The sequence below is a fragment of the Scylla paramamosain genome, unplaced genomic scaffold (assembly GCF_035594125.1).
Source record: "Scylla paramamosain isolate STU-SP2022 unplaced genomic scaffold, ASM3559412v1 Contig1, whole genome shotgun sequence".
NCBI classification, from domain to species: domain Eukaryota; kingdom Metazoa; phylum Arthropoda; class Malacostraca; order Decapoda; family Portunidae; genus Scylla; species Scylla paramamosain.
In genome coordinates this window covers 607279-620000 of record NW_026973666.1, presented here as the reverse complement: position 1 = coordinate 620000, position 12722 = coordinate 607279, and the positions used below count along the sequence as shown (strand labels likewise).

The following is a 12722-nucleotide window of genomic DNA, read 5'->3' as shown; positions in this document are numbered from 1 at the left end:
TACCCTATTTCTATTTGTTCAGTCAGTTTGAGTTTCTCATAGTTTACAGCAGAAGAGTTGCCCTTGAAAATGAAATAATCAGAATTCATCTAGTCCCCTTTGTTTAACCAGTAGAATTTTTAAAAGTAAAAGTGTCTTATTCAAGTAAGGATCGGTGTGTGTGTGTGTGTGTGTGTGTGTGTGTGTGTGTGTGTGTGTGTGTGTGTGTGTGTGTGTGTGTGTGTGTGTGTGTGTGTTGCACCCCCCCTACCTTTTTCCTTGTACCCCCACCTTTGCAACAGCGCAGGAAAGTGTTTGGCGCCTTTTCCTCAGTTACTATTCAGGGCTTGGAAGGAGCAGACGTACTGAGATGTGCTCTAATATTTGACGGAGACTAGGGTGGGATAATAGTTAGCTGGGTCAGCTGTTTTAAGGAGATAAATGAGTCATTACTGGCTGTACACCCCGGCCTGTTTATATAGAATAGGAATCTCCATAGTAGTCTGCCAGTAAGGATAGTTGTGTATTACACACACTATTCCCAGGGAAGGGACTCCTTGGCAGTGTATGAGTCCAGGTTGAGCTTACACATTGAGCAGTGAATGACCCTCCTGGGTGATTGTGGACATTTGTCTGCAGTGGTTTCTCATGTCTTTTGTTAGTGAACTTCTTGCGTCTTAAGTGCTATTGCTGGCTGATTCAGTTCAGCTGCAGAGATTCTTGGTAATTAGCTGCATAGTGAACTCTACTCCCTCCTCAGGTCCTGACAAGGCCTGCAGTCCAGGAGGCAGTAAATAACACTACTCGGCTTGAGGCTGTAACTCTTTGTTGGACAGTGGGAGGACTGTCATGGAGAGTGAAAGTCCAGCGGGGTATTATACCTCCACCACATATGTGTTATTGTATGTTAACTGTTTTTCCTAGACGTGGTTGTTGATTCTTTTACAGCTGTGGGTGTTAAGTGCTGTTTTGAGTATTTCCCTTGTCTGTGGGTTGGTAAAACAGTCTGGCGACCTCAACTCAGTGTGACCTGGAGTTACGACTGTGATGATAAAGGTGCAGGAGTCACAAGAGACCCTGTACACCCATCTTTGAGCCCTGCACTGAATCCACACAGAAGGTCGTTCAGGGAAGCTAGTCCAGGTGCGGCAGCTTTGTAAAGGGGTAGGGGTTTTTGGTTGTAACAATATATACATTGTTATGACCACAATTCCCAGCCCCTTCACCAAGCTGCTGCACCTGGACTAGCTTTCCTGAGCCACCTCTTATGTGGAATCAGTACAGGGCTCACAGACGGGTGTACAAGGTCCCTTGTGACTCCTGCACCCTATTCACAATAGTTGTAACTCCAGGTCACACTAAGTTAAGGTCACCAGACTGTTTTACCAACCCACAGACAAGGAAAATATTCCAAACAACACTTAACACCCACAGCTGCAGAAGAATTGACAACCATGTCTAGGAAAAACAATTAACATGCAAATAACAAGGTATAATATCCCATTGGGCTTCTGCCCACTGTGACAGTCCTCCCATTGCCCAACAGAGTGTTATAGCCTTAAGCCATGTAGTGTTGTTTACTGCCTCCTGGGCAACTGGCCTTGTCAGGACATGAGGAGGGAGTAAAGTTTACTATGTGGCTAATTACTTAGGTCCTCTGAGGCTGAACTGCATCAGTCCACAGTAGTATTTAAGACACAGGCTCACTAACAAGAGACACCAAAAACTACACCAAAAAGAGTGCCCACAAACACACAGGAGGGTCAGTCATTGCTCACTGTGCCAGCTCAACCTGTATTCTCACACAGGCGAGGAGTCACTTCTCAGGTTATAGTGTGTGATTCCCAACTACCCTTACTGGCAGACTACTATGGAGACTCCTATTCTATATAAATAGGTAAGGGTGTATGGCCGGTAATGACTCACTTATCCCTTTAAGGCAACTGACCTGGCTAACTTTATCCTGCCTTAGTCTCCTTTAAATATTAGAGTATGTCTCAGTGTGTCTGCTTCCAACTGCTGGGTAGTGACTGTACGAGAAAGAGTGCCAAAACACTCTCCTGCGCTGCTGCTAAAGGGTGGGAGGGGGTGCGACACACACATATAGACTTGTGCCCACGCCCACTCCCTGTGCGGTCTTTACTTGAATAAAACATTTTACTTTCAAAAACTCTACTGACTAAACAAAGGAGGCTAGATGAATACTGATTGTTTCTTTGTCAAGGGCAACTCTTCTGCTGTACACTTGGTGAGACTCAAACTGACCAAACAAAGGGAAATAAGGTAAATCAATTGGGGAAGGAAAGTCTCTTGGCACGGAAATTCTTACTGTAAGTTAATGGCAGGGAGAGGCCACTCTTAACCATATATCTGGTGTTCATACCCTAGCTCTCTCTCTTTCTCTCATATATATATATATATATATATATATATAGCTCTCTCTCTTTCTCTCATATATATATATATATATATATATATATATATATATATATATATATATATATATATATATATATATATATATATATATATATATATATACTAGATGAAGATTTACTGCTGCACACCACTGTATCAGATGTGGATCCACTGCTTGCCCACTGGTTGACAGACTTAGTGGGTTTTTCGGAGATGATGGTAGCAGCACAGTTTTAGGGGAATCACTAGGAGGGATTGGAGCAATAGGACAAGATACAGATATGAGATTGGGATTGGAGGAGCCCAGTGGAGAAGAGAGGTTAACAGCATAAACAGAAAGATTAGAGGTTAGGAAAATGTCAAGAATGTTGGGTATCTCCAAGATGGTCAGGAATACAACCAGCACAAGTTGCTTTAAGTTGTTGAGGATAGCAAAGTTGAAGGCTAGTTCACCAGGAAGGTCAAGGAAAGCCAAAGCTGGTAGTGAACATTGAAGTCTCCAAGAATGAAGATCTCCACAAAAGGAAAGAGTCAGAATGTGCTCCACTTTGGAAGTTAAGTAGTCAAAGAATTTTTTATAGTCAGAGGAGTTAAGTGAGAGGTATACAGCACAGATAAATTTAGTTTGAGAATGATTCTGTAGTCATAACTAGATGGTGGAAAACTTGGAAGATTCAAGAGTGTGGGGACAAGAACTGGTTAAGTCGTAGTGGACATAAACACAACATCCAGCTTTGGATTGAAAATAAGGATAGAAAAAGTAGGAGGGAACAGAAAAGGGGCTACTGTCAACTGCCTCAGACCTCGGTGTTTCAGTGAGAAAAAGAAGATGACGTTTAGTAGAGGAGAGGTGGTGTTCTACAGATTGAAAATTAGATCTAAGACTGCGAATGTTGCAGAAGTTTATGAAGAAAAAGTTGAGGGGGATGTCAAGATTCTTAGGAACGATACCAGAAGAGCAGTCCGAACTGGAGACATTTGTGGTCCCCTCCCCCAGATGGGGACTCCAAGGCTGGTTACACTAAAAGTTTCTGCTCTCCACCCAATCCCTTTCCCTATTTACTTTCAGTACTTTACCTTTATCCTCCCTTGTTGAGCCTCACACAATTAATAGCAGAAGAGTTGATCTTAAAGATAAAGTAATCACTATCTACCCAGCCCCATGGCTTGGTCACTAGAAGTTTTCAGAAGTAAAATGTTTTGTTCATGCCAGCCTGCACTCAGAGAGATGTGGTGGGTGGGGCTGGCATGTGTATGTATATATGTATGTCACCTCCACCCCCCCCCCTGCCCTCTGTAGTAGCAGAGTGGGAAAATGTTTGGCATGCATTCCCAGTCATTCACTATCTAGAGTTTAAAAGAAACAGACATATTAAGGCAGGCAGTGTTGTTTGGCAGAGACTGGGAAGGGATTACAGCTAGACAGATCAGTTGCTTTAAGGGGATAAGTGAGTAATTACTGGCCATACACCCCGGCCTATCTCGGTAGCAATGGAGTCTTCATAGTAGTCTGCCAGGGAATGCAGTTAAGTATAATGCATTCCATATCCAGGGTCATGTGCAGGCTGAGTTCTTGTATAGTGAGAAGTGAATCACTCTCCTGTTTGTGTATGGGCACTTGTCTGTATTTGTGTTGTTGTTTTAAATGCTGCTGCTATCAGGTGGGCGTCCCCAACACCCTTTCCAACGCAGAGGATTCTCTAGAGTTGCATTGTGGTCCACACTGTAAAAGCGGTGAAGCTGCTGCCATGTAAATATATATACCATATATATATGTAAATATGTATACCATGTAAATCAAGACCCCTTCAGCGACTATCACTGTATTGTCTGCTGCCTCTTGATAAATAAACCTGATATTATTATTGTGGTAATGTATCAGTTGTATCAGTCATAACAATTATTAGTATACATATTCATCACTCATGTATTTCATTCCACGTGCACTATCCCCACATGGCCAGTCTCATCTATTTTTAACCTTTTTCCTTTCTATCTCCCTCTCAAGGGAATACCACATCTTCCCTATATTCCTGCCAGTACTTAGGGAAAACACCTGCATTTCCTTCCTGTCTTCCTCCCAGGTCATTGGCCAGAATAATGACTTCTACCATTGGTTCCTTCATTCCATTTAGAGACACCTGATTGGTCATCCCTTCATCTCAGATTCTGAATCCTGATCCATTTCTTTCACATAAATAGAGCCTGTGTCTATAGCTAGACATCAATTCAGTTCAGAGGAGAGATTGGTGACATCAGTTCAGATCAGATCAGTTCAGAGAGAGATTGGAGACAGATCAGTTCAGAGTCTGTGTTCAGAAAGTGTGAATCAAGCATCGTCGCATCTGTCATAATCTGTATCGGTATCATACGTGTACATCTCTGTCCATCATTAAATCAAGAAGTACCATAGATTCTATGTGTTGCCTTTACTTGCACAATCAACCATAATCTAAACCACTACCCTACATACTCCAAACCACCAGTAATTCATTGGAGAATCAACGAGCCACCATCATCTCCAGCAACATCTAGTAAGTCAAGTAACCAGTGACAACAATCTAGTACAAGTGGCAGTGCAGTCTCACTCAAAACAGGGATGTGCAAGCATTACCAAAACAGTGGTGCGCAGCGGTGTTGTGTGATCAAGGAACACACGAAACTCCCACTCTCTCAGAAATTTTGTACACGCTGAGACACGCATATCGTGCCACCACCGTAGGCAAGTTGCAAGGCAGTATTCATTCATTACTCAGAGATGACACTAATGGTGTATTGCTCTCGACATAGTAAGTCATGGTCTGATCCTGCCTATCCCTCACCATGCTTAAAACTTGGGTCAGCTCACCTCACCAGCACCCTGCTCTGTCCAGCCACCTCTGTTCCCACCCGCGCTGCCACTCTGACCCAGCACATACACACACTCACATGCTTTCTGCCACTCCTGCCTCATCTCCCCATGGCCACAACTGTCAGCTGCCGCTGTTCCTGCTTATCACGCCATTCCTGTTCACCCTCTCTGCTTTACCTGGTCGCTGCCCTGCTTCTTCCTGAGGTGTGGGTGTTCCTTGGTTCCTTCCTGAGCCACCCCAACCACCACCCTCCCTCATCCACATACTTGCAGTCACACCTCACAGTCATCCTTGTAGGCCACAGTACACAACTGATTACTGCACCTGTTAGCCGTCACCTCCCTGCCGCCACCCTTCTCACTATCTGGACTCGCCAAGGTCATCTCTACATGTCTGCTCCTAGCCATGTTCTTCAGTCATCTGCTGTCACTTTCATCACTGCCAAATTTAAGTACTCCATCTGTTTAATTATTCTTGTCTTTTTCCCTCTTCCTTCTTCTGATATTAAGTTGTGCCTGTCTACTTATCTGTTTGTCTGTCTGTCTGTCTATCAGTGTATATACTATTCCCTTCTGTCCTTCATTATTATTTATTGTTGTTCTGTGTTATTATCATATTGTGTACTACTCTGTGCTTTACATTGTGCTATTCAGTGTGTTCCATATTTCCGTGTATGTTCTTCATTGATTTTCTGTGCAGTTCATGTCTCTTATGAAAACATGGTCAGTCTGCACCATCTTCATAAGTTCCTGCCACTATGTCTACTGAAAACACGACACCTCATATCACCTTTATTCATGAATCTCATTATCCTAATTTTTCTGGAGCTGGCACAGAAACCATTCATTAGTTTATTCAGAGGATTGAGGAGGAATATACCAGATGTTCAGCCACATCTGATAAGGAGAAAATATCCATTTTGGAATCACGTGTCTGTCACAAGCCCTCGAATCTCGCTGGCCTGTTGGTAAAATCAGATAAATTTGCTTCTCTCACTACCTTTGATGACTTCACCACTCACCTCAGAAATCATTTGCAGAATCATTGAAAGCTTGGAGCCACCCATTCTCTCCTCAGACAGTCAAAACCTATCACACAGAACGTCTGCTCACACAGTAATCCTTACAAGGTAGAAAACATTGCTTCTTCTCTGAGCTTGGAACTGGTTGTTCAACTCCCAAGATTCAAATTGGTTTAATGGTGACTCACTGTCAAAAGATAAATTAGAAAGTCTCATAGCTTATCTCTTGTTCACCACCTTCTTAGATGCTCCCAATTTCCAGGTCGCAAGTGACATTGAATTCAATGAAACAGATTACATAGATGATGTCCGCAAAGTAATACCTGATAAGCATCCTCTTCCCAGCTCTGAGCCTGTTCAGGTACTTGATGCTCCCTCACCTGACTTTCATCTCAGTTCCTCACCTGCCTTCTCGTTCTTCTTTACTTTCTTGTGGGCATTTTCATGCTAGACATGCATCCCCTTCACCTAGATGTCAGTACACTTGATTGAAATGTCACCTGCACCCATTGCAAGCTGCCTGGTCATGTTCTCGCATAGTGTAAGGTTGTTCTTGATAGTTCAGGAAGACACTCATTCAACCCTGATGCATTCTGTTCCTTCCACAAAAGGGTAGGTCATTTCTTGCAAGACCGCAGGCATTATCATGCACAATCTCAGGTTGCTCAAGAAATATCAGAAAACTTTTCCCGCCCTTCTCTGGCCAATCCATCATAACATCATTAATCCTCAAATCATCACCTTATGTATCTAAAAAATGTACAAAACACAAGGTATACTTCACCCATCATCCTAACTCAGCATTTCCTTCAGTTAACATTAGATATGCTGGATTATTCAATGGCACTGTTACAGATGTTATGTGTCACTGCATCATATAAAACCTTCTTTGACATGGGTGATGCTGTTAACCATATCAAGATGGAAGTATTTAGGAGATTCTCTTCCTCTTCAGAATCACATCACTGCATTGCCTCCTGATATTAATCTCATTGGTGTATCTGGAAAAATTATCTTACCACACAGTAAAGTATTCTTATCACTGGAAAAATTATCTTCACAGGAAAGTACTCTTATCAGATAAGTCTTTATCACCCCAGGAATCAGACATGTGATTATTTCTGCATTGTATCAAGTGTATCAAGGCTTCAACACCATATGCACATCAGCTTATTCCCTATCAATGAAATCAATCAAGGAGATACTTACATTCCTACTGTTCTTTCCTATGATACACTCCTTCTCTTGCAGGTGAGGTAACATCACTCGCAACTCTTCCTTCTCCTAGCAACCAGACATTATTTACATGGGATTCCTATGTTACATCATCTAGTTTGCCTGTCTCATAGCCTCATTCTCAACCCTCTTCCCAGTCAGACCATGGTGTAACTTCTTGTAACCACATTTTGTCAGCAAATCCGGTAACGCTGTCTGCATTTGTTTTAAATGTTGTAAACGCTAAGGTTAAAACCGCTGTATTAAGCACTCATATCCTCTGCTATGCACAACAATCTCCATGTAAAGGTATTGAGTTAGAATCTTTTCTTACCACAATCAATGACAATGGATTCTGCAAAATTGGGCTGAAAAATGTCACATCTATGCTTGTTAAGCTCAAAGCAGGTGGGCTATTTGGAAGCCTTGCCTTACTCTAAGAAAGTAAGAAAGTTGTAACCTTGGATGATTTACCTTCCTCCTCTTATCAATAATATATCTGCATCTGACAGTCATAACATATTTTCTCCTGCTTATCACAAAAGTTCACATAACTTCTTGATTTCCCAGAATCTCAACAAGAATTACTCACTCTTAAATTCTTTCAGGAATGTTGTCTTACTCTCCTAAATTCTTTCAGGAATGTTGTCTTACTCCCTGATGAAAATCTGGGTCACACAGACATCATCATCACACACTATCCATCTGACATCTGGATCCAAGCCATCTTACATCCCCAGCTACAGGGTGCCACACAGCTGTAGAGTTCTGCTTGATGAAGCTGTGCAAGGTGTGTTGTGTCAGGATGTTCTTGAACTTGTCTGTTCTACTCACAATGCCCCTTTGTTACTTGTTCCTAAGAAACAAGGCGATTGGCATGTCATTATTGACTTCAGGAAATTAAATGCATCTACTATTCCTGATCATTATCCAATGCTGAGGTTTGGTAATCTTCAGTCTTTAGGTGATTCATTCAAATATGGTATTTCCCACCTTGGATTTACATTCAGGATTAAAATTGAACTTGAGGAAAGTTCACGGCCATACACTGCCTTCAATACCTTTGCTGGTCAATTTCTGTTCAGACGCACGACTCAAGGTCTACGAAACTCGTCTCTGTTGTTTCAAGGATTGATGAACTCTTTTCTCTCAGGTCTCATCAGTAAAAGTGTCTTCTGCTTCCTCAATGAAGTTATCATTGCATCAAAGAATCTACAAGAGGATTTTCACACTGTCTCTTGTTCTGTCACGCTTTAAAGTTGCTGACTTAAAAATCAAACTCATCACATGCTTGTTTCTCAGACAGCAAGTCAAATTCTTTGGCCATAAAGTTGACAAATGGTATTCACTTTAGATGACAAGGTAAATCCTGTGAAAAATTTCCCTGTTCCTACTAGTATTGATCAGATCAGGCAATTCGTTGGTCTTGCTGGATTTTATCTCCAGTTTATCAAAAATTTCAGCCTCATCACTCAGCCTCTCACTCATCTGCTCAAGAAAAATGTTGCATTCATCTGGTCTGAAAAGGAACAATGTGCCTTTAACACGTAAAAGGCAGTGATCATCTATTTAGGTGTGAGCCGGCAGGTCGCTCGAGGCAGTGATCATCTATTTAGGCAAGATTTTTCGTGCCCAGAGTTTTTAATTCAGCATCTCATTTTCCTCTCAGGTGTTCTGGAGACATGTGGCAACTGTATCACTGGGGAGACGACTGATCCTCTCCCAGCATAGAGCTCTCAATTGTGATTTATGGAACTTTGGAGGAGGTGTCTGGCAACTCATGTGACACGCAGGATGGAATGGGTGCCTCCTATGTGTTTTTCCGCCCAAATGCCACAGTCTGGCAGCTCTGAGGTCTTTGTGTGTGTGTGTGTGTGTGTTATCATTATTATTATTATTATTATTATTATTATTATTATTATTATTATTGTTATTACTATTATTATTATCTCTCAGCTTTCTTGTATATTTCTTTTGCTTCTTGCCTTCTTTTTCCTTGTCATCTTGTACTTTCACGCCTTTCTGTTTGTTTATTATTTTTGCTGTTGTGGTCACATAACACATCTCGTTTTTCTTGAAATACAGTTCCTCCTGTTTTTTCAAACTAACTGTTCTAAACATTCGTCTCTCTCTCTCTCTCTCTCTCTCTCTCTCTCTCTCTCTCTCTCTCTCTCTCTCTCTCTCTCTCTCTCTCTCTCTCTCTCTCTCTCTCTCTCTCTCTCTTTTTCTTTCTTTGGAAAACCTTAGGGGAAAAAAGTGATTAGTTTTCTTTATTTTTAAAGATTTATTTTTTTTAAAGATTTTTAAAGATTTTTAAAGATTGGAAGTTTTCTTGGGGTAGCTGGTGTGGAGAAAGCAAGTGATCCTCATCACCTTCCACTCATCTTAGCTCAAGCCCTGAAATGAAAATAGCTTGAAAACAACAAAGAAATTTAGAGAGAGAGAGAGAGAGAGAGAGAGAGAGAGAGAGAGAGAGAGAGAGAGAGAGAGAGAGAGAGAGAGAGAGAGAGAGAGAGAGAGAGAGAGAGAGAGAGAGAGAGAGAGAGAGTGGTACACACACACACACACACACACACACACACACACACACACACACACACACACACACACACACACACACACACACACACACACACTTTCTGTAAAAAGAATGTATTACAAATGATATACAAAATACTTGTTTGAATTATATAGAAATAGACTTACCTTAGAGTGCTGCAGTGTATGTTTGAAGTACCATGCATTGGTTGTCACCTAGGAGGGAGGAGATGACATAACTTGAGTTGAGAGGTACCATATCACATGCACATTTCCTCCTCTGCGTAGGCTTTTCATAATAGGGAAAGAAATAGATAATAGGTGAATATCACTACATATATATATATATATATATATATATATATATATATATATATATATATATATATATATATATATATATATATATATATATAATTTTTTATTTTTATGTAGGAAGGACACTGACCAAGGGCAACAAAAATCCAATAAAAAAATATGCCCTCAGTGGGCATATTTTTTTTTATTATTATATGCCAGTCCCATAAAAGGGTCAAAGCAGTGGTCAAAAATTGATGAATAAGTGTCTTGAAACCTCCCTCTTGAAGGAATTCAAGTCATAGGAAGGTGGAAATACAGAAGCAGGCAGGGAGTTCCAGAGTTTACCAGAGAAAGGGATGAATGATTGAGAATACTGGTTAACTCTTGCGCTAGAGATGTGGACAGAATAGGGGTGAAAGAAGAAAGTCTTGTGCAGTGAGGCCACGGAAGGAGGGGAGGCATGCAGTTAGCAAGATCAGAAGAGCAGTCAGCATGAAAATAGTGGTAGAAGACAGCTAGATATGCAACATTGCGGCAGTGAGAGAGAGGCTGAAGACAGTCAGTTAGAGGAGAGGAGTTGATGGGACGAAAAGCTTTTGATTTCACCCTGTCTAGAAGAGCAGTATGAGTGGAAGCCCCCCAGACATGTGAAGCATACTCCATACATGCACGGATAAGGCCCTTGTACAGAGTTAGCAGCTGGGGGAGTGAGAAAAACTGGCAGAGACGTCTCAGAACGCCTAACTTCATAGAAGCTGTTTTAGCAAGAGATGAGATGTGAAGTTTCCAGTTCAGATTATAAGTAAAGGACAGACTGAGGATGTTCAGTGTAGAAGAGGGGGACAGTTGACTGTCATTGAAGAAGAGGGGATAGTCATCTGGAAGGTTGTGTCGAGTTGATAGATAGAGGAATTGATAGAGTTTTTGAGGCATTGAACAATACCAAGTTTGCTCTGCTCCAATCAGAAATTTTTGAAAGATCAGAAGTCAAGCATTCTGTGGCTTCCCTGCGTGATATGTTTACCTCCTGAAGGGTTGGACGTCTATGAAAAGACGTGGAAAAGTTCAGGGTGGTATCGTCAGCGTAGGAGTGGATAGGACAAGAAGTTTGGTTTAGAAGATCATTAATGAATAATAAGAAGAGAGTGGGTGACAGGACAGAACCCTGAGGAACACCACTGTTAATAGATTTAGGAGAAGAACAGTGACTGTCTACCACAGCAGCAATAGAACGGTCTGAAAAGAAACTTGAGATGAAGTTACAGAGAGAAGGATAGGAACCATAGGAGGGTAGTTTGGAAATCAAAGCTTTGTGCCAGACTCTATCAAAAGCTTTTGATATGTCCAGGGCAACAGCAAAAGTTTCACCAAAATCTCTAAAAGAGGATGACCAAGAGTCAGTAAGGAAAACCAGATCACCAGTAGAGCAGCCTTGACGGAACCCATACTGGTGATCAGATAGAAGGTTGTGAAGTGATAGATGTTTAAGAATCTTCCTGTTGAGGATAGATTCAAAAACTTTAGATAGGCAGGAAATTAAAGCAATAGGACGGTAGTTTGAGGGATTAGAACGGTCACCCTTTTTAGGAATAGGTTGAATGTAGGCAAACTTCCAGCAAGAAGGAAAGGTAGATGTTGACAGACAGAGCTGAAAGAGTTTGACTAGGCAAGGTGCAAGCATGGAGGCACAGTTTTGGAGAACAATAGGAGGGACCCCGTCAGGTCCATAAGCGTTCCAAGGGTTTAGGCCAGCGAGGGCATGGAAAACATCATTGCGAAGAATTTTAATACGTGGCATGAAGTAGTCAGAGGGTGGAGGAGAGGGAGGAACAAGCCCAGAATTGTCCAAGGTAGAGTTTTTAGCAAAGGTTTGAGTGAAGAGTTCAGCTTTAGAAATAGATGTGATAGCATATAATTATATGTTTCATATATTCAATATATATGAGTCATTTCATTGTTCTAAACATAAACTGATATATAATTATCTGGTAACAGATGGCAGTGAGTCTTGCTTTACCACATTTCTTTGCAACATCATAATAAATATATCATGGACTTATCCTTATTTCCAAATCTTCTTATTGTTCTATTTTCTCTATTTCTGAATATTTTCAAACCTTATTTTTCTATTTTCTCTTATTTCTAAATATTCTATATCTTTTCAAGGCTTACATTTTGAATGTCTCCAGGGTGTAGTAAGCCTTGAAACAGTCACTGATGCAGAGCCCCATGTCACATGTTTTGCACATAGTTGTGACTTTCCTTCATACCTGTTCTCTCTTGGTGGTATTTTTACAAACAACACTCACTCTGTCCTTTCCATGCCCGTCTTCCTGGTGGTGGGGGCACTGGACAGTGGAGTCTGAGTGTGTACACGAACTGCAGCCGAGGTAAAGTAG

At 41.4% G+C, this 12722-nt stretch overlaps 2 protein-coding genes across 14 annotated transcripts in view; one reads left to right on the top strand and one right to left on the bottom strand.

Annotated features, from left to right (window-relative positions):
- Positions 1-9462, top strand: part of LOC135095828 (uncharacterized) — a 61659-nt gene extending 52197 nt beyond the window's left edge. For all 7 annotated transcript variants that reach the window (XR_010264520.1, XR_010264519.1, XR_010264516.1 and 4 more), the window contains 2 exons: positions 8126-8275; positions 9155-9462. Coding sequence is in view for 1 of the 7 variants with exons in the window: in XM_063996953.1 (XP_063853023.1) it covers positions 8126-8275; positions 9155-9216 (212 nt within the window). In the remaining 6 variants the exon portion in view is untranslated. The remainder of the gene's footprint in view (positions 1-8125; positions 8276-9154) is intronic.
- A 134-nt stretch (positions 9463-9596) lies between these two features.
- The window catches only part of LOC135095827 (uncharacterized), a 54306-nt gene continuing 51180 nt past the window's right edge, over positions 9597-12722 (bottom strand). For 4 of the 7 annotated variants that reach the window (XR_010264511.1, XR_010264513.1, XR_010264514.1 and 1 more), the window contains 2 exons: positions 10192-10312; positions 9597-9882 (listed from right to left, as the gene is read on the bottom strand). Coding sequence is in view for 3 of the 7 variants with exons in the window: in XM_063996951.1 (XP_063853021.1) it covers positions 10193-10239 (47 nt within the window). In the remaining 4 variants the exon portion in view is untranslated. The remainder of the gene's footprint in view (positions 9883-10191; positions 10313-12722) is intronic. The other 3 variants (XM_063996951.1, XM_063996949.1, XM_063996952.1) reach the window with 1 other exon arrangement.